The sequence below is a fragment of the Monodelphis domestica genome, chromosome 1 (assembly GCF_027887165.1).
Source record: "Monodelphis domestica isolate mMonDom1 chromosome 1, mMonDom1.pri, whole genome shotgun sequence".
Classification (NCBI taxonomy): Eukaryota; Metazoa; Chordata; class Mammalia; order Didelphimorphia; family Didelphidae; genus Monodelphis; species Monodelphis domestica.
This window is the reverse complement of record NC_077227.1, coordinates 620,317,767-620,339,116: the sequence shown is the minus strand read 5'-3', so window position 1 is coordinate 620,339,116 and position 21,350 is coordinate 620,317,767. Positions and strand designations below refer to the sequence as shown.

At 37.3% G+C, this 21,350-nt stretch overlaps 1 protein-coding gene across 3 annotated transcripts in view; it reads left to right on the top strand.

Moving 5' to 3' along the window:
- ISM1 (isthmin 1) overlaps positions 1-19,485 on the top strand; it is a 108,403-nt gene extending 88,918 nt beyond the window's left edge. For all 3 annotated transcript variants that reach the window (XM_001382084.5, XM_056813884.1, XM_056813882.1), the window contains 2 exons: positions 12,720-12,809; positions 17,766-19,485. In XM_001382084.5, the coding sequence (XP_001382121.1) occupies positions 12,720-12,809; positions 17,766-18,283 (608 nt within the window). In that variant the 3' untranslated portion in view covers positions 18,284-19,485. The remainder of the gene's footprint in view (positions 1-12,719; positions 12,810-17,765) is intronic.
- Positions 19,486-21,350: the final 1,865 nt, after the last annotated feature.

Below are 21,350 nucleotides of genomic sequence, written 5' to 3'. Positions count from 1 at the left end.
GGGCCTGGACTTCAAATTCCACCTCATACACTTACTAGCTGTGTGACCCTGGGAAACCTGTTGTTTTAAAAAAAGAGAGAGAGATGAGGAGGAGGATAGTAATAATATCACAATTCCAGGGTTGTGAGGATCAATAAAATAACAACTAATTATAAAGTTTTTAGCACCTACCTAAGCATATAATAAGTGCTAAATAAATGTTAGCTGTTGTTAAGATGTTGTTAATCTACAATAATAGCAATATTAAAAGGATGATCAACTGTGAAAGACTTAGCTACTCTGATCAAGACAATGATCCAAGACAATTCCAAAGAACCCATAATGAAAAATGTTATCTATTTAGAGAGAGAGAACCAATTAACTGAGTGAAGATTGAAGCATATGTTTTTAAAACTTTATTTTATTGATTTGTGGGTACATGTTTTCTTTTGCAATATGGCTAATATGGAACTATGTTTGGTATTACTTCACATGTATAATTAGTACCATATTGCTTGCCTTCTCAAAGGGGGATGAAGGGGGCAAAAGGAAAAAGAAAATTTTGAACTCAAAATTTTAAAAAATAAATGTTAAAATCTTTATATGTAACTGGGAAATATATAATGAAATAAAATTGTATTTAAATCATGTAAAAATAAACAATGATTGTGTCCTCCATAGTTCAAAAGAGAAGAAGACTTGAGGGGAAAAGTAATGGCCTTAGTTTCAAACATGCTAAATGTTAGATGCCAATGGGACCTCTAATTCAAGATATTTAAATGGCACTTGGTATTGAAGGCCTAGAGTAGCAGGTAAAGAAAAGAGTAAGAGAAGCAAGTGGAGCTGCTGAGTATAGACTGCTTTTCCAAAGAGTTTGACTGAGGAAAGGAGAGATTAATAGCAGGGATGGAGTCAGCCCTGGCAAATTTCTGGAGAAGATAGGAGGTGAAAGAATGAAGAATACAGAGAAGGAACACCTCTTTATCAAAGACCCAAGTGAAAGAAGAAGTGGTGGGGGGATGATGGACAAGGAGTTAGGAGAGAAGGAAGAAGGGCTGGTTCAATGAAGTGGGCAAGGGGGCCTTAAATGCCATTCTGTGGAATTTACATTCTATCCTCTAGATAATGGTGGAGAGGTTCTGGACACTTTTGGTCAGGGAAATCACCTAATGATTAGGCTCATGTCTTAGATTATTGGGGGAATTATATAGAGAGTAGACTAAAATGGAAGGGACTGGAAGCAGAGAGAACAATTTTTTTAATTTAATTTTTTTCAAGTAATAACTTTTTTCTTTCTCTCTCATATCTTCTGAGACTCACACCTGAACACTGAAAATTCCTTTAACAAATATTCAGAGTAAAGTGTAACAAATTCCCACATTGGTCATGTAAAAAAAAAAATGTCTCTCTCTACTCCCAGATGTGGAAACTGATTTCATATGAGGGAAAAGGGAAAGGAAAGAATCAGGGACAACTCCAAGTTTATGAATCTTAGTAACTGGAAGGATAATGGGGCCCTTGACAGAAATAGAGAAATTTATGGAAGGTATAGATTTAAGGGAGAAGATAATGAGTTTCATTTTGTACATGTTAAATTTGAGATGCTGACATTGTAACCAGGAAGAATCATCCAGCATACAATTGGCAATTAATGAGTAGAATTCAGGAGAAAGATTAGGGCTGTACATAGAGATTAGGAATCTCTGGCCAAGAGATGAACATAATTATGTTTAAAATATATTAAACCTAAAAAGATAGGATTTGCATATATTGTGCATAAAAGGGAAGCAGTTGAAGACCAGATTATATGTGAACTTTAAAGTAGAAATTGAAGATAACCACACATCTGTCCCTTATTTCCTATAGAACCTTGGGAAGATTGCCTCATGTTTCCAGGCTTGTTTCATTTTCAATAAAATGAAAGCGTTGAAGTAGTTGGTTTCAAATATCTTTTTAAAGTCTAAATTTGTTAGATCCTGATCTTGGCCTTTGCTTTACTTATTTTTGAGAATATTGAACTATAAAATTATGGTCAAATGCATTGTCTATTACAAAACGTTTTGAGAAACAAATTTTAAACTTAACTGTTAACAGTCTATATATGATGCCCAACTGTTACACAAACATTTAAATACAACACAATTCACTTAAAGATGCAACTGATACCCTGACATACCCAACTGAATTTTGAGAGTGACTGGAAACCTTCTTCGTAAAATGTAAATCCTTAGGTTAAATATAAGGTCATATTATATTGGTTCGCTGTAGATAGCTACATGAGTTTTCAAGATTCATCTCTAAATACAGATCATGGATACAAAGGAACTTACAATCTAAAGCAACTTCTCATTTAATTTTTGTTGTTGTTTTACCATTTAATTTTTTAAACATAAAACTGAATTGCTAAGCTACTGAATTTATATATTCAGGGAACACTATAGAATTGCAAACTTATTTTGTATGATCATCCTCAGGTCCCTTCATCACCACCATTTCTGAATAGAATACTACCATGTGCTTCCTAGTCCAAATTCTAAATAGGTAAAAATGAAAAGAGACAAAATCTCAGGGAAATAAAATTATTCACTAAAAATTTCCTTTTTTCCTGCACATAGAAGTCTTATTCATAAATGTAGGGATTGTGACTTTGAATGAAAGAATAGAGATGAAGGAGAAATTTAAAAATATTTGACAGTATCAAATCCATATATCTGAGAAAATGTGTGTATGCATATAACACATGCAGGAGTGTATGTATATATACATATGTTTATGGAACAGCCCTCCTACTGGAGGGAAAAACTTAGAAGCCAATGAAAATGCTTTGCTTCCTTGTCTAGTTTTTGCCATCTTTTCAACCCACTCACCACTCCCCTCAATAATGTTGATGCTTTTAAGGGCAGGGAACTTCTCCAGAAGAACTACAAACCCTGACACGAGTGTATGGATTATTTCTCCACTTCTCTTAATTTTTTTTCCCCAGAAACATTCAGAAATGGGAAAAATGTTCAAGTGACCATAAAAATATATATCCCTTCCTAAGGGTAAGGTGCCATCTTTGGAAGTTTCTTCCAATCATGTGACTCCAAAATTTCTTTTTGGCTTAGACTAATTTTCTTAGCATCCAAACCTACTCTCTATGTTTTCTTAACCATGCAAAGTTTACCAGATACCATAATTAAGCTGCAAAGCAATTAGCATGTCTAATAAATAGGCTTTCATCTTACAGTATTTCACAACTAGAAAATAGGCCTTAAGTGAGTACTTCCTTCCAAATCAGAATAAATTCCAAATCCACAATAAATTTTTATATATTGCATATAGTAATAACAATTACTAGCATTTATATAACATTTTAATGTTTGAAAAGCATTTTACATATGTTGTTTCATTTGATCAGCTAGAGCAGCCAGGTCTCTGTCACACTGCTAATATTAACTGAACAGAAAGGTGCACAGAAAGAGCTATGTTTGAATCTTGCCTCAGATACTAGACTCTGAGTCTCAGTTTTCCCATCTGTAAAATGGAGTTGAATTCAGTAACTAACAAGTTCTTTTCTGGCTTTAACTTTATGATTTTTTTTTAAAGTTCCTAATCACAGTGATAAAAATGAAATTATAGATCCCTAAGGTAGTGTTCAAAAAAATCACTGGTTCTGCCTTACTATCCCAAGAAATACTCTCACCAATTACCTTGAACAAAGATAAAGTAAGCAATGATATCTCTCTTCTTTCCTCCCCCCAAAATCCATGTTGTTCTTAGAAACAAGTAATTTAATCTTGGGTTTCCACTAATAATAATTTAGGATGTTATTGTCTACTCTTGCCCACAGATAGTCACTATTTTAATAAAGGAATTCTTATGTTGGGTGAATATTTGGGGAAGAAAAGGAACATGCCCAGTGTCCCTGAATGATAGACCACAAACAATTACCTTATTCTATTGATAGTTCTAGAATCATAGAATTTAGACCTAGACAAAATCTGAAAGTCCAACTTTATCATTTTTTCAGGTGAGAAAACTAAAGCTGAAAGTGATTATGTGACTTGCCCAAGGTCACACAAGAAGACAATATCAGAGTCAAGACCAGAACCCCAACCCCCTGATTCTCAGTCTTTGGGGAGGCCCACGTGTATGGGTATAGGGAGATGGGGCAATATTCTAATTTTTAATATACAAGAAAGCTACAGTGTAGCCCAATAACAATTGTAGTTAAAAACAGACCTGACTTTTTAAAAGTAAAATAAATCACATCAAAAAAATTATTCTACTTTAATTAGGGTTATTGTTTTGGGCTAAGGGAGTGGCTTTCTCTTCCTTACCAGCTCCAAAAACTAGATGATAGATTCATTTAACCTGTGATGAGAATGCCCATTCCCATTTGGTTTAGTTAAGCTTTTCCTTTCCATGCCTTCATTAAGGATTTAATGGAAATGGTGTCTTCTCCAAATTCTCATCTGTTCTCACACACACATTGTCCATTCTGATACCACCAGCTCCTAGCTTCTCTGCTCTTGGGGCTTTCTGCTTATCCCCAAAGTGCCTTCATTTTCCATTTGGAAAAACTGTTAGATAAGGACATTGTATGTCAGAACTGTAAAAATTCATAGAAACTAATCAATACAGGGCTGAAGCCAAGATGGTGGAGAAGGAGGTGCAGTGAGCTCCCTCCAATAAAACTTCTTAAAACAGATCTTGAAAATGCAGCCAATTGAATCATGATAGGAAAAATTTTTAGTCACAACTGGTCATTTCTCCAATCCAGGTCAGCACAGAGAGACAGACACTGGGAAATAGGGTCTGGCTAGGAACATGGAGATACGGAGCAAAGTGGTACAGTAGATAGAGTGCCAAACCTGGAGGTGATAAGACTTGAACTCAAATTCCGCATCAGACATTTACTAACTATTTGACCCTGGATAAGTCACTCAATGCTCTTTGCCTCAGTTTCCTCATCTATAAAATGAGCTAGAGAAGGAAATGGCAAATGATTCTACTATCTTGGCCCTAAAAATCTCCAAATAGGGTCACAAAGGGTCACATGACTGAAATAACTGAACAAAAGAAGCATGGAGTGCTATAGTGCCCAGGTAGAAGCTGTGTACTAGGGCAAATGGAGGTCCCACACCCTTGCCAGGGCATCCGCAGACCCATAAAAGATATGTTGATGAGAACAGGTACAAATCAACAGCTTTATCGTGTAGTACCCAGTTCTAGATCATAGACCCAGGGAAGACAGAGCAAGCAAGCCTTCAGGGGTAAGGAATGGCCAGAAGCCCTAGGCATGTTTTGAATTGGGAACAAGTTCAGAAGCAAACAATATCTGTGTGACTATGATATCAGTCCCTGAGCAGGGTCTCAATTCTAATTTTTAGCCCACTAGAGCAGGACTTCCGAACCAAAGGGAAAACTCTTCTATCACCCTGAACTAATAAAGCTTTTTCAGCTCTCTGATCGTGACTGAATACAGCAGCAGTCCTTGACCTCTAAAGGAGAAAAACCCACAGGCCTGTTGATCAGATCCAATTATGGGTCAGAATTTTCAGAGCTCAGATTAGGGAACATCAACCAGACTTTGCCCTGGATCAGACCATTTTGGGGAGTACCAAGAGCTTGCAGGTACATTGCCTAAGCTCTTTATATGATCTTGGAATAAGACAATACTCTACACTATGAAGAAATGAATGGCAAAGCCAGCTTCCAGAACTATACAAAGCCTGGCTCTAGCATAAAGTCCAAATTAGGCAGTAGGCTTCAGGAATAAGCAAACAAAAAACAAATCCCACCATAAAAAGCTATTGTGGTAAAAGGAATACTCACTATATAAATCTACAAAGTCATGCAGGGAACCAGAAAGAATAAATGCAAATACAGGGGAGGCACAGCCAGAATCCTCTATAATTCAGCTACCATTATAAAGGAGTGAAATATGATATTCTAGAACACAAAAGATCTAGGCTTACAATCAAGAATAATTTACCCAGCAAAAGAAAGTATAATCCTACAAGGGAGAATTGAATTTTTAATGAAATAAAGGGCTTCCAAGCACTGATGATGAAAAATCAGAGTTATATATAAATCTCGAAATTCAAACACAAGAGTCAAGAGAAACATAAAATGGTAAGCACAAATGAGCAATAATAAAGGATTAGAACAAGGGGAAAATGCTTGCATTCTAATATGGAGAAATGATACACATGTACTCTCTGAATTTTATTAAAATGGGAAAGGACAAAAAGAGAGTCTAATACTAAAGACCTGGGAGAGGCTTTATGGTGATAAGGTGAAAAGAAGAATGGAAAAGGAGGAAAAGAGGAATAGATTAGGGAGGGGGGAGGAAGGAAAAGAGAAAAGGGTTAGACAAAATTATCTCACATAGCATGTGCAGGGGACAGTTAGATGGCTTAGTAGACAGAGTCCCCCACCTAGAGTCAGGAAGACACATCTTCTTGAGTTGGTGCTTCAGACACTTACTAGCTATGTATAGACCTTGGTCAAGTCACTTAGTATGAGTAGTATCTCTGGTATGGAGGGCTTGTCGTGCCCTCCTAGGGCAGCTCTCCATCCTCTGACACCCAGCTCTCACTTCTGGCTCCCAGTAGCTTCTAGCATGCAGCAGCGGCCACACCCCGGGCAACGGCTTCCACAGGCCGGCTAAACCTTGTGAGGGTAGCCATGGGGTTGTCGACCCCTGGTGAACCAGGGCTTTGCTCACCCAGCATGTGAAGACTGCTTTGGCTGAACAGATGGAAGAAACCAACAAGAAGGTTCAACGGCTGAGATGGCGACGCAGCAAAGCACTGTGGAGCTCTTAGGGCATGTTAGAACACAAAAGACAACGTGGCCAGCCAATGCAGCTGAGGAAGTCTCCAGGTGTAACAATTTTTCGTGCTGCCACTGGACCCAGGCTTCCAACACTGAGAGAGTGAGATGGTCTCTGTGCAACGACTTTTCCACTTAAATCTCCTTCACGCACAAGTGCTTTTGTGCATGCTCATCTACATCACAGATGAAAGCACACAAAGACAATCGTCATCCTCGGTTACCGAGAGAAAACTACTACTACTACTACAAGTCACTTAATCCTATTTGCCTCAGTTCCTCATTTGAAAAGTGAGCTGGAGAAAGAAATGGCAAATCACTCTGGTATCTGCCAGGAAAACTCCATGAAGAGTAGAGATAGATATCTATGCAAAGAGGAAGGTATAGGGCAGTGATGGTGAACCTTTTAGAGATGGAATGATGAGCCCTGCCCCCACTCCACCTCCAAGGGGGAGTGCCATGCTCACCTACCCCCAAAGACCCTGTACCATGCCCCACCTACCCCCACATATTGGGTATGACCTACCCCCTTTACCCTATACAGGGGAGGGAAGAAGTGCTCCCACTGAGTTGTTGAGCAGAGGGGGCCAGTCATGTGAAAAATGTCCTCAGGCAGGATAGAGAGGGGGAGGGGAACAGCTCCCTGTGAGTCCCTCTGCCTTTCTAGAAACAGACTCTGGTGGGAGGGAGTGGCCACATGCCCACAGAAAGTGCTCTGTGTGCCATCTTTGGCACCCCTGCCATAGGCTCACCATCACTGGTACAGGAGTGACTGACACTTAACCCTCATTCTTATCAGAACTGATCAAAGGAGTCAAGAATACACAGACACAGACACACACACACACACACACACAGACACAGACACACACAGACACACACACACACACACACAGAGAAAGAGAATAGAGAAATACCTTTAAGTTAACAGGGAAATAGGAAGAAAAACAAGATAAGAATAAGGGAAGACAATCCTAAACAAAACAAACTAAGAATTACAAAACTATTTCTAACACTTTGTGGTAGGAAAGAATAGTAAACCAAGAGAGTGCCCATCAATTAAGGAATGGCTTTACAAGTTATGGTATATAAATGTGATGGTATACTATTGTGCTCTAAGATATGTGTTTTTTTCCATTGGTTTTGTTGAATTTCCACCCCAATTTTTTTCTTGGACTTTCTTTTTTATGATAATGTGGAAGAAGGACCAAGAGCAAAACCTGATATGGCAAGCAGAGAACTCACTGAAAAAATATTAATATCTTTAACCTATGAAAATAAACCCTTATCAGTGTGCTACAGAGAAGATTTTGAAACAGGAATTAGGTCACATGAAAATCAGACAGTGGACCTCAAACAAATTTATTACACTCTGCTGCTTCTTTTCTTTTTTTAATATTTTGTTTTCCCAGTTACATGCCATAATAATTTTCAATGTCTGTTTTCTGAACTTATAAGATCCAAATTGTCTCTCCCTCCCTTCCCTTCCCCCTTCCAGAGATAGTAAGCAATTTGATCTGGGTTACATATATATGTGTGTCTGTATGTGTATGTATTATCATGCAAAACATACTTCTATATTGGTCATTTTTGTAAGAGAATACTTGAATAAAATCAAAACAGAAAAAATAAAAACGCAAATAAACTAAAGTAGAAAATATTATGTTTTTATCAGCATTCCAACAGTTCTTTTTTTTGGGAGGTGGATAACATTCTTTGTTATAAAGTCCTCTGGGTTTGCCCTGGATCATTGTATTATGAAGAATAGCTAAGTCTTTCATAGTTGACCATCATACATATTGCTGTTAATGTGTATAATGTTCTTCTGTTTCTGCATATTTCACTCTGCATTGATTCTTGTGGGTCTTTCCAGGTTTTTCTGAAATCATCCTGCTCCCCATTTCTTATAGCACAATAGTATTCCATCACCACCATATACCACAATTTATTCAGCCATTCCCCAAGTAATGGGCATGCCCTCATTTTCTAATTTTTTGATACCATAAAAAGAACTGATAAAAAATGCTTTTGCATAAGTAGGTCCTTTTCTGTTTTTTTTTTTTTAATCTCTTTGGGATACAAATGTAGTAGTGGTATTCAGGATCAAAGGGTAGTCATAGTTTTATAGCCCTTTGGGCACAATTCCAGTTGGCCCACTAGAATGGTTAGATCAGTTCACAACTCCACCAACAATGCATTACTGTCCCCTTTTGCCCCTTTCCTAAAACCTCTACAGTATGACTTCAATTGCATGGGATTTAGAGACACAGGGCCCAAATGAAATTGCTCTCATCAAAAGTTAACAATAATCTCTTGCTTGCCAAATACAATAGTCTTTTCTCAACCCTCATCCTTCTTGACCTTTGCAAACTTTGACACTGTCAATTGCCTCTTCCCCTACTTCTCAGTCTCCTTTGCTGGTTCTTCTTCCTTGGTGATCTTATCATTTCCCATGGACTCAATTATCTCTATGCAATATGTCCTCAGACCTATACCTCTCTTCTAAACTTTGGTCTTACATTACTAACTGCCTCTTAAGGTACATTAAATTGGATGTCTCATATACATCTCAAGCTCAGCATGTTCAAAATATAATTCATATTTCCCCTCAAACCTTCATCTGTTCCCTATTATTGTCAAGTGTACCACCATCCTCCCAGTCACCTAATCTCACAAACAAGTTTTTTATCTTCTATTTCTCACTTACACCCACCCCACATACCCAAATTATTGTCAGATCTTATCATTTCTGTCTTCATATTATCTCTTACATATCCCCTTCGCTCCACTCAGATAACATCAAACCTGAACTATTATAATAACCTTATAATAGGTTTCTCTGCTTCAAGTTTCGCTAATCTATCTTTCACATAGCTGTCAGTGATTTTTCTAAAGTGTAGGTCTAATTGTTCCATTCTCCTAAATCCCAATGGCTCACTATTATACCTATAAGATCAAGTAGAAAATCCTGATATTTAGACCATTACCACTTGACCCCTATCCCGCCTTTCTAGTCTTCTTATGCTTGAAATCCTCTTAATATATTTATGATCTGATCATACTTGCCTTCTGGCTATCCTTCACATATGAACCTCCATGCTTTTTCTCTGTCGTCCATGCCTGGAATATTCTCCTTTCTGGTTTCCTTGACTTCTTTTGAGACTCAAAACCTACCATCTTTAAGAAGCCTTTCCTGATCTTTTCTCATTATTGCTACTCTGACACCCCCAGGACCTTCCTTTTAAGATTACCTGCCATTTATACTATAGATGTATGTATGTGTACATATCTATGAGTATATATTATATATCTTCTAAATATTGTATTTTTAGAGTTATTTGTTTGAATGTTGTTTCTTCCAGTAGATTATGAGCTCCATGGGGGCCAAGGACCATATTTTTGCCTTTCTTGTATCCAGAGTGACAATTAATATATGTTTATCAATGGTGAAGTTTTTAATCTTTTTTGTGGTATTATTTATTTATAGGAGAACTTGATGAATTTATTCCAGAAAACTAGACTTATTCCACTTGTCTCCAAAGAGCAGAACTAGGATTGTGAATCAATTAATTATAAATGTTTATTAAGTTCTTAGTTTATGCTAGGCACTGTGCTCAAAGCTGAGAAAACACGGACAAAAAACAAAAATAATCCCTACTCATAAGGAGCTTGCATTCCAATGGGGAGAGACATATTTATATATGAATACACATCAATATAAAGTTAATAAAAATAAATATTTATCAAATCATTAAGGCAGTCTGAATGAAAGGGCACTAGTAGGTGGAGGTTGTGAGACAGGAATCAAGAAAGAGTTTATTCAGCAGATGGTGCTTGAGCCCCATTTAGAAGGAATAGTAAGGGAGCAGGTAGGTATCTTTGTGGATTGAGAGTTAGGTTTAGAGACGCAAGGTCCTAATATTTCAAATCTGGCCTCAGACACTTCCTAGCTGTGTGACTCTGGGCAAGTCACTTAACCCCCATTGCCTAGCCCTTACCAACTCTTCTGCCTTGAAATCAAGACACAATATTGATTCTAAGGTGAAAGGTATGGGGGCGGGGTTATATTAAGAATAGTGATATTCTATGATGTAAAGACCAGGAAGGAGTACATTCCAGGGATGGAGAACAAATATAGGAGATGGAATATCATATATAAAAAATAAAAAGGACAGTTTGGCTGGGTGGCAGAATGAAGGATGGGGAATAACTTCCAAAGAGATTGCAAAAACAAATTGGAGACAGGTTCTCTAGGGCTTTAAATGCTAAACAGAGGAGTTTCTATTTCATCCAAGAGGCAATAAGAAGCCACTGAAATTAGTTGGATACTGGGGTTACATGGTCAAATCTGCACTTAAAAAAATTACTTTGGTAGCAATGTGTAAGGACAGGAGAGGTGAGAGACTTGAATCCAGGAGACCAATTACAAGGCTATTGCAAAAATATAGACAGGAAGTAATGTGGGCTCAAACTGAGTAATCTGGCAAGCAGAGAGAAGAGGGAAGATGCAAAGGATGTTGTAATGGCAAAAAATGGCAAGACTGTAAACTAATTGGATATGTGGAGTGTGGGAAGGGGAGGCATCCATAATGATGCCAAGGTTTAAAATATGAGAGTCTAAAAGACAGTGACATCTTTGACAAAAATAGGGACATTTGGAAGGGGGAAGTATTTGAGACTATATGAAATTAATTCAGTTTTAGACATGTGTTTAAGATTTCTCTGGAGCATCTAGCTTAAAATGTCTATTAGGCAGTTGGTAAAGTGAGATTTAGATTTAAGGCTGGGACATGTTTATGTAAATTGTCTGTCTATCTGCCTATGTATCTCTATCCATCTATCATTTGCATAGATATGATAGTCAAACTCAAAGCAGCTGATGAGGTTAGATGTGGTAGAGAGAAGGTCAGAATATAGAAAAACAACCTAATAATTAGAGCTATTCAAAACTGCTGCTATTTAAAGTAGGGATGTTATATAAAGGACTGATGATTTGGGTCAAAGGTTGAACTAGATAACCTTTAATGACCCTTCTAGTTCTAAGATTCTAAGATTCGCTTAGTCCAGCCATTCAAGTCATAGCAGAAGTAAGTAGGATCATGTGCAAGGAACAAGACAGATGTTGGTAAACATGGAAAAGGCAAATACAGGATTTTGCAGGCAAAGTGATGTTTTGCAGTCTGGAATATTTTAAGATAATTTTTAAAGCTATATTAATCTTCAGAACAGAAAGAAGAAACTTGCCCCGAACCTTGGTAGTTCTCCTGGAACCCTTATTGATATTCTTTTGGTATCTCCAGAATAAGGGTAAAATGATGGCCTGGTAGAAAGAGACTACATTTCCTCCTTTTTGTTTGAAAAAAGCAATTCTGGCCCCACATCCATCATTTACTAATGGAGTAACTTTGAACCATAATTTTAACTAAATTGAACCTCTATTTCTCTTTCAAAATGGCAGTATCCGCCATGCCACCCACATCTCTACCCCATCCCCAGAGTGGTGATGTAAGAAAGTATTAGGTAAATGTAAGGTGGAATGATCCTTTTCTTTACGCAAAAGTATATACCTATTTTTCCAGCACTTATTACCTTAAGAAAAGCTGTCTCTCTCTTCCAGGTACCATCTTGCTCTGGGCTCCAAACTACAGAAAAAGTAAAAAACGGAAATTCCTTGGGAACTGGTCTAGATTTATTTGAGTTATGTTGCAATTTATCCTACAAACTATATCCTTGGTTTTAATAGATTTTATGTTCTACCTGCTTTTAACTTTTCTTTCTGTCCACAAATTTGTGCCAATAAAGCAGTGAAAAGCACAAAAAGATCTTTGTTTAGATTTTTTGGGGTTTTTTCTTTCTAAAAAAGCTGTCTGTCTTTTTCATATAACTGGAAAAAAATATGAACTTCTGTCTATGTTTAGGAATTGAAGACACCTTTAGGACAGCTGCCACAGAAGTAAGCCTGCTTGCAGGAAGTGAAGAGTTTAATGCCACCAAACTCTTTGAAGTTGGTAAGTTGCTGTAAGATTTTTATCCCAATATTGATTTAGCTTTTTTTCTTCTTTTGCCTTTGCAAAGCCATCTTTGGATTCATCTTAAAGTCTTATTTTCCTTTCCCTGAGCCCAGTTTTCCCAGAACATTATTTCCTCTCCACACACTTTCCCAGAAAGTGAATAGCAGGGTTCAGGCTTGAGCCAGAAAGTACTGGCTCCTTATTCCAAGCCATTTCCATGCTAGGTGAGGTGGGGGAGGACATAAAGGTAGAGAGAGTCCCAAGTCTGGGTCAGGGTGCCACCAGATTTTGCTGCTCTACTTCTGCAACACTTTTCCTCCTAACCCAAGCAAGAGAATCTACCAAATCAACAAGAAAATATACAAAATAAGGCACAGGAATTTGCAAACTCCCAAGTCTCAATTAGCCTTAGGAACTAGTAACAGAAATAGCATGAAATATTCTTTCAGCCATTTATTTCCACCTTTTTCTCCCACACAACATCTTAAAAAGAACTAATCATCAGTTACTATGTTGACTAATTTTTTAATTTGAGTTACTTTCTCTGACTCTAGCTAGAATGCCTTAAATGAGCAACAGCCAGGTAAAAGGTACAAGGAAAAGACATGTATAGACTAGAACTGTAGATATGTTAATTAGCTCCTAATTAATTGAGGAGCTATTATATAATCAATAGGGTGATATGGTTATTATCAATATATTCCTTATTATAACCTAAATTCATTCTATACCATCACTTTAGTCAAGGTTATGGTAGAAGGAAAATTATTTCAACCGCAAAGATTCTCCAGACTAGTGAAGGATATAAGTCTTAATACTGCAATTGAGGGGACAGCCAGTTAAACTCAATGATGAAGTCTTCATAGACTCTTTGGTCTTACTTACTAAATGAGCAAATCTCTGACCTACTCATTGGGATCCTTTGACTCTTTCCTGTTTCCTTCTCTCTATTTTTTCTATGGTGATCTCATGGGTTCCATAGTTATCTATATAAATCCAGCCCTTCTCTTTCCTAAGCTGCTCCAATATCTCATCCTTTGCCTACTGGCCATTCCCACTTTGATGTCCATCCTATAAGCATCTCAAATTCAATATGTATTAAGTAGAAATATTGGTCTTTTCCCTATATCTATCCCACCTCTAAAATTCCCTTTTTCTGTGGAGGGCAGCATAATTCTTCCAGTCAACCTGGTTGATAATCTAGAAATTGTCCACAGCTCTTCACTGATTCTCACTTCCTATAATTATTTAGTTGCCTAGTCTGATTCTTTCTTTCTCTACAGTATCTCCTGAATCTGACTCCTTCTCTCTACTCATTCTCTACAGTATCTCCTGAATCTGACTCCTTCTCTCTACTCACACACCTGCCTCTGTAATGAAGAGTGTCATACCTTTCACTTGGACTATAGTAATAGCCTCCTAATTGGTCTCCTTGTTCCCAGCCCCCCCCCCCCAAATATATTCTCTGCACAGCTTCCAAAATAATCTTTCCAAAGAACAGGTCTGACCATATCAGAGCCTTGCTCAAGAAATTGCAATGGTTCTCTCTTGCCTCTAGGATAGTATAGCATTTAAATCCCTTTCCAATCTAGCCCCATACTTATCCTTCCAGACTTATTTTCCATTACTCACCTTGACATACTATATTTCAGCCAAACCATCCTTGTTGTGGTTCCTTCTCCCACTTAGATGACTTTGCCTGGATTCATGACTCAATCCCACCTTTGCTGAGACTGAACACTCTTTCCACCTCCATCTCTTAGAATTCTCATTTTCCTCCTAGGACCATCTCAGGTGACTTCTACAGGAAGTCTTCCCTGATCTTCACTGGTTTTTAGTGTGTCTCCCCATCTTCAAATTAACTTTACTCATGTGTATCAATAATGTATCCCCCAGGAAGAAAGAAAGTTTCTTGAGGTCAAGAATTCTATTCTGCTTTATATTTGTATCCCCAAGTACCTGACATGATATCTTATGCATATTAAGCATCAAAAAAAAATGCTGAATTTGAATCTCTAATCAGCCTGCAAGTAAAGAACAATGGCCTGAGAATCAGGTACCCCAGCTCTACTCCTTAACTCTCCATACCATATTTTCCCCATTCAAATTATGGGGTTAAAAATGCTCTACCTCACACTTTTCACTCCCTGAAGTAGGAAAAAATAATTATCATAGTATCATAATTCTAGTATTAGAAAGAAACTATTCTTAGAGGCATATCTGAAATATTGTCATGAGCAAGCACTATAAAATTTAGCCTGAAGAAAACATCCTTTCTTATGAGTCTCTAATTCCTTAAATGGATATTTTTCAGAAATAGAATATTGTTTTCCATTTACATTCATCACTTTGCCAGTTGGCAGAAAGCCCCACTCCAAAACATTATACCTTTTCCCATCAGCTTTTTAGTGATGTCCTTACCAAGTCAGAACTTGATTGTTGCTAGAAAAGATTCAAAATCTGTATCTTCACAAATGAGAGTTTCTCAGTGGCCTAAGGAACTTGACTTCTAGGTTCTTTATAGCCCTACATTTATGATCCTATGAAATTTACAGTCAATAGATAATTGAGAGAATGTATTCATTGAATTTGAGAACACAAGAGCAGCCTAGTACTTTGTTAGGCCAAAGCAGGTTGTCCCAAATGCTTACATGTGTGTTTTAACTTAGATTATTTAGATAATGGGGCTATCAGTCCCATTAGAGGGATATTTGTGTGTACGTGTATGTGTGTGCGTATTGGTTCTATTTTTCTTCCTGTACTTCCCCCCCTCATTGCAGTCTCCTTCTCTTCTTGATTGGCCTAATTATTTCCCCCGGATGATTGATAATCATTTCCTAAACAGTATAATTAGGTGCCAAATGTCATGGGCTTGAAGATCCATCAAATGCTACTTAGTGTCTTTTTTTCTAGAGAACTATAGACTCAGGACTGAGAAGAAAGAAGGCAAATGCATGGATGCCATATAGGCATATGGAACTTTTAACTGTCTACATTCCTAAACCAAGAGTATTTTCTCTCCTCCCTACAGAATACTCTCCTGTTGTTCCAAGTGTTGAGCACTTTGTTGGCAATGGGGCATTCCAATGTTGCCTCATGCCTTCTTTGGGCAATAGCCCATAGTGGGAACATTTCTTTCCTTTTACTTGTCCTGGAACTCTGTGCTAATGCATTAGTATTATTATGGCAAAGTATTATCTCTCTAAATAACCGACTTCTTTTTAACCAGGACTTGGTGATTCTGATGAAAATTATAGGCACCAGAGTAGGACTATAAAGGCAATATTTTGTGAGAAGAAGAAACTCCTACCTTTCAAATCATACAAATTCCATCAAGACTAAATGATCTCTGAAGTCCGTATCGGCTCTAAAATTCTATGTTGGGGTAACTCTGTCAATCTAGTTAACTATATGTCTTTGGACATCTTAATATGTTGACCTAATTTCATCAGGCAGGAAAATCAATATAAACCATGCATGTTCTATGTCTACAATCACAATGTTATGCTTTCAAGAATTTTTCCCTTGGGGGGAAAAACAGCCCCTCTATTTGGACTTTTCGGTTGGTGTTTGCTTTTGAAGTACAGACCCTCAGTGGAAAATTTTCAGTGGCATTCCAGATGTGTAATTCATAGGATCTATCATCTACTCTGATTACTCAAGTAACTAATTGAATCCATAGGAGGCACATAATTTCAAGCTAGAGGGGACCTTAGAAATCATCTAATCCAGCCCCATTCAGTTTACAGGTGAGGAAACAGACCTGTTTCCCTCCTGGCATTCATATTTATGTCAAAGGCACTAATATTCTCCCCTTCATCCTGGCTATAATATCTCGATTCATCTTTGACTCCTCTCTGTCTCCTTTCTGACCAACTACCATTGCTCGTCAAATCTTACAGTTTTACCTCCACATCTCTCACATCCTTCTATTTTTTCCCCATCCAACTGCCCATATAATTAGTTCATGTTTTTATTTATTCCCAGCTGCTACAAAATAGCCTTGAGTCAGCTAGAATTTATTCAATGCCAGACACTGTCCTAAATCTTCTAATTGGTCTTCCTAGTTCTCTCTCCATTCCAATCCATCCTTCATGTGATTGCCAAGTTAATTTTCCTTATGCAAAGTTCTAATTATGTCACTCCTCAATCAAATTTTAATGGTTCTACATTGCTTGCCAAATAAAATCCATATTCCTTAGGCTAACATTCAAATCCCTCCCTCCAAGATCTACCTCTAATGTACTTTTCTGCTTTCCATGTTCCAGTCAAATTAGACTATTTAATATTCCCTCAACATCTGTATATTTCATTCCCTTGAGTTGTAGGACCTTTTCCCCTACATCATTTCCATTTGTGAAATCCACCCTATTCTTCAAGAGCCATCTCAAAGTGCCACAGACCTTTTATGAAGACTTCCCTGATTAATTTCAATTAGAAGCAAGTCCTCTCTCCTCAGAATCAGAGCTACCACAGCATTTATTATCTACTTCTTACATTCTACTTTGTACCTCAGTCATGGCTATACATGTTTGATCTCTGCAATTATCTATATCTTTAAGTTCAGGGATCATATGTATTTGTCTTTTAGTTACAGTGTCATTAAATACTAGCTACATGTATAAATTAACCCCAAAGAGACTGTGACTTGCCCAAGACAACACAGTTACACAAATGAGCATCAGGACTAGAGCTCATGTTTCCTGGCTTCTACTTTTCTGTCATTCCACGTTCAGTGCTTGGGGAGCCAAATAAAGCAGTGTAATGAAGAGGAATTTCCCAAACTGCCTTTGATTTATAGATGAATGAGAATAACCAGTTATAGGTTTTTTTTTATTCTTTATAAGAAGGATATCCCTGGTCATTCTTGGTTATAAATTCATCCTAACTGCTTGTCTGAGATGTAATATGTCATTGCGGTTCTTCATATAATTTTCCTCTGACTTTTTTTAGACACTGATAGTTGTGAGAGATGGATGAGCTGCAAGAGTGAATTCTTGAAGAAATATATGCACAAAGTGATCAATGATCTTCCCAGCTGCCCTTGCTCCTACCCAACTGAAGTTGCCTACAGCACAGCAGAGATCTTTGATCGTAATAAGAGGAAAGACTTCCGCTGGAAAGATGCAAGTGGACCAAAGGAGAAGCTGGATATCTATAAGCCTACAGCCCGATATTGCATCAGATCCATGCTTTCCTTGGAAAGCACAACACTGGCAGCACAGCACTGCTGTTATGATGACAATATGCAACTCATTACCAGGGGGAAAGGCGCTGGAACTCCAAACCTGATTAGCATTGAGTTCTCTGCAGAGCTCCATTACAAAGTAGACATTTTGCCTTGGATAATTTGCAAGGGAGACTGGAGCAGGTATAATGAAGCCCGACCTCCAAACAATGGTCAGAAATGTACAGAAAACCCTTCCGATGAAGATTATTTCAAGCAGTTCCAGGAGGCTAGGGAATATTAATAGGGTGGGGCTATTCAGCCTGGAGGGGAAGGTAGTAATTATATATACCTAGCACCTGTGACACAAATTTTCTGCACTGATCTGCTTGAAATAGGGTTAATCTTCTTCTTTACAGTATATATGTATATTTGTATATAATACATGTGTATTTTCCATAAATTGCAATATGGGTATGCATAGAGCCATGTGACTTTCTATATGAAGTCATACACACCCCTGTATGCGTACTAAGGATAATGTATATAGTGATCAAATTGTGTGGAAAGGAAAAACATAAACCAGGAAAATAAGCAGGAATAAATAGTTGGTGGGATAAACTCATGCTTTGACCCAGTATTTAAGAGTACAGGGAGGGAATAGGGGAAGAGAGGTTAAAAGTTTTAAACATTATAGACAGTTTTTATATATAACTTATTTAATATGAATGTGACAAACATAACCTTTTCTCTGGAGCTATATTCATGAAAATATTTAGTCATATCCCTAAGACTAGAGAAAGGTATTATCCTAGGGAAGTAGAAGAGAAAGGGAATGTTGATGACTTAAAAAACCAGAAATGCCAAAAAGAAAAACAACCTCAAAATAAATATGACTTAGTCCTTAAGCACCTTTTTGAGTTTTGGGCTTGCAGAGGCCCCTTGTTCCAAATTAGTGCTCTTTGGTATTTCATGGCAAATCTGGGACCTGGTTTTTGCAGAGCTGTCAAAAGCCTCTGGAGTATAAGGCCAATATTTGTTTACTTGGATGATTCTAGAAAAAGCCATGAAGGCACCAAAACTTTGATTCATTCATACCTTAGCAAGGTATAGAAATCACATAAACTTTGAACATTCAGTAGGAAATAGCACTTTTTAAAAAGAGAAACAAAATGCATAAAAAATAAAAATCATTTTTCATATCACTTCACCTTTCTACTCCCTCCACCCTCATATGCTCCCAGTTTGTAATTTGTTAGTAAATGTTATTGTCTAAACAAGGGCTTAGGGCTGGGGATCCTAAATTGTTTTTAATGTTTTGAGAAAAAACTGCATTATTTTTGTAAAGTATTTATTAAGTGGTTGTGTCTCATGCACCAGGCAATTTTGATATGATATGCTTCTGTAGGGTGGGATTTGGTGCAAATAAAGAGATGATTTGTAGGGAATATTTTACTTGCAGAACTCCAGAAAAAGAGGATATATAAATAAAATCATCATAGTATGTATTGCTTGCATTTTTTATTTTATAAAATTCTTCAGTACCTCTTCAGAGGTGGGCTGGTATAGTGAAAGCAGTGTCAAATGACCCAAAATGGAGTTCTTGTTCTGCCATCTATCAGATACATGAAGCCAAGAAAATCATTTTATATAGGTAAAATGGGGCTAATAATATGTGGATTACCTGCCTCATGGCTTGAGAAGAAAGTGCTTACTAAATCTTAAAACTGTCTCTTCAGAGTCCCTTGCTAGAACTTAAAGACATTTCACAGAAGAATTTGAAAGGTCAATCAAAGCTGAAAGCAGCAAGTTCTTTTAGTTGATAGATGATCATGGACTTATAGAGTGAGAGCTAGAAGGGACATGAGAATTCATCCAGGCCCAAACTCTCATTTTCAAGGGACTTTCCATATCATAAGTGACAGAGCTAGGGTTAGGTTACTCATCTATGTCACAGACTAGATATCAGTAAAAATATCTGAAACCAACAATCCAGGCTCTCCATCATCCAGCATCATTGATGCCCTTCATTTTCCTCCTCTGTTGTGGTTCTTCCTTCCCCAAATTCCATGGCCTTTTGTTCTTTTCTGCCTCCCCTTAGGAAAAGAGGATATCAGTATCTGCTATTTTAGTGTGAATTTAATTCATGGTGCTAGCTCACACAGAGGTATCTCCATTTGAGGCCTCTCTGCTATTGTGAAATGTGCCCTTTTCACAGATAAAGAGATCTTGGACACAAGTAATTCTTAGGTAAGAGATAAAACTGCTGATCATCTTTAAATTGGGTTTTGGAGATGTTAAAATTAATTGTGGTTGGACTGGATATATTAATTGGTGGTCACCAGGGATTTAATTTCTAAATCCCAAAATGAATTACTAAAGTAAAATGGAATTTATGGTAGTTTATTTACAATAGAGGGAAGATATTAAGGAAGAGAGAGAAGGGGAAACTCTGGCTTCCTCTGAGCCAGGTAGAAATACTAAGGCCCTAATCAGGTAAAAAAATCTCAAGATGAAAGGCTTTTTTTGGAGGTTTACACCTCTGACAAAGGCAGGGTCCTGTTAAGTCAGTCTTTCACTCACCAACAGTGACCATCTAAATGGAAAGAAGTCTGGGTGTCCGTCTTCTGGTCACTCCTCAAGTTTCTGTCTTCCAGTCTCTCCTCCAAAGTCAGAGAGTTCTTCAATCTTAAATCCAATCAAACCAAATATATCTCCTTCTGGCCTCTGATCCTCTTTTTAAAGATCTTTTTCTCTTTTGTCACCTCCCCTAAATTTCATGTCTACCAATCACAGCAGATGCTTTTCTTCAGGACTGCCCACTCTTTAGTTCACACCTTCTTTGGTTAGATTATACCTTTTGGGTTACTTAACACCTTTTTGTAGTTAAAATGTGTAGATCTACTTAAAATACTAAGTTATCACCTTCATTGTTACAATCATGAGATTATAATTTAGTCATCATAACAAAGGAAGAGCTAAGTATCTTCATTGTTACAATCAGGGGATTACAATTTAACCTTCACAATAAAGGAAGAGCTAAGTATCTTCATTGTTACAATCAGGAGATAGCTAAATCCAATCTTCACAGAGATTAGGACTAATGGAAAAATGGGTGGGACACTGAGTTAGATCACTACTCCTACAACTTTGCCCTGATTTACTAAGAACACACACCCACACTGCTCCTCACATTAAAATATATATGTATATATATATATATATATATATATATAAAGATTTGTATGTATGTATGTGCATATATGTATGTGTGTTTATAATTAAATTGGTTATGTATGTGTGTGCATGTATATATACACATATACCTGGACTGTTCCTATAAAACCAAAGATAGTTCCTATATATAGTCA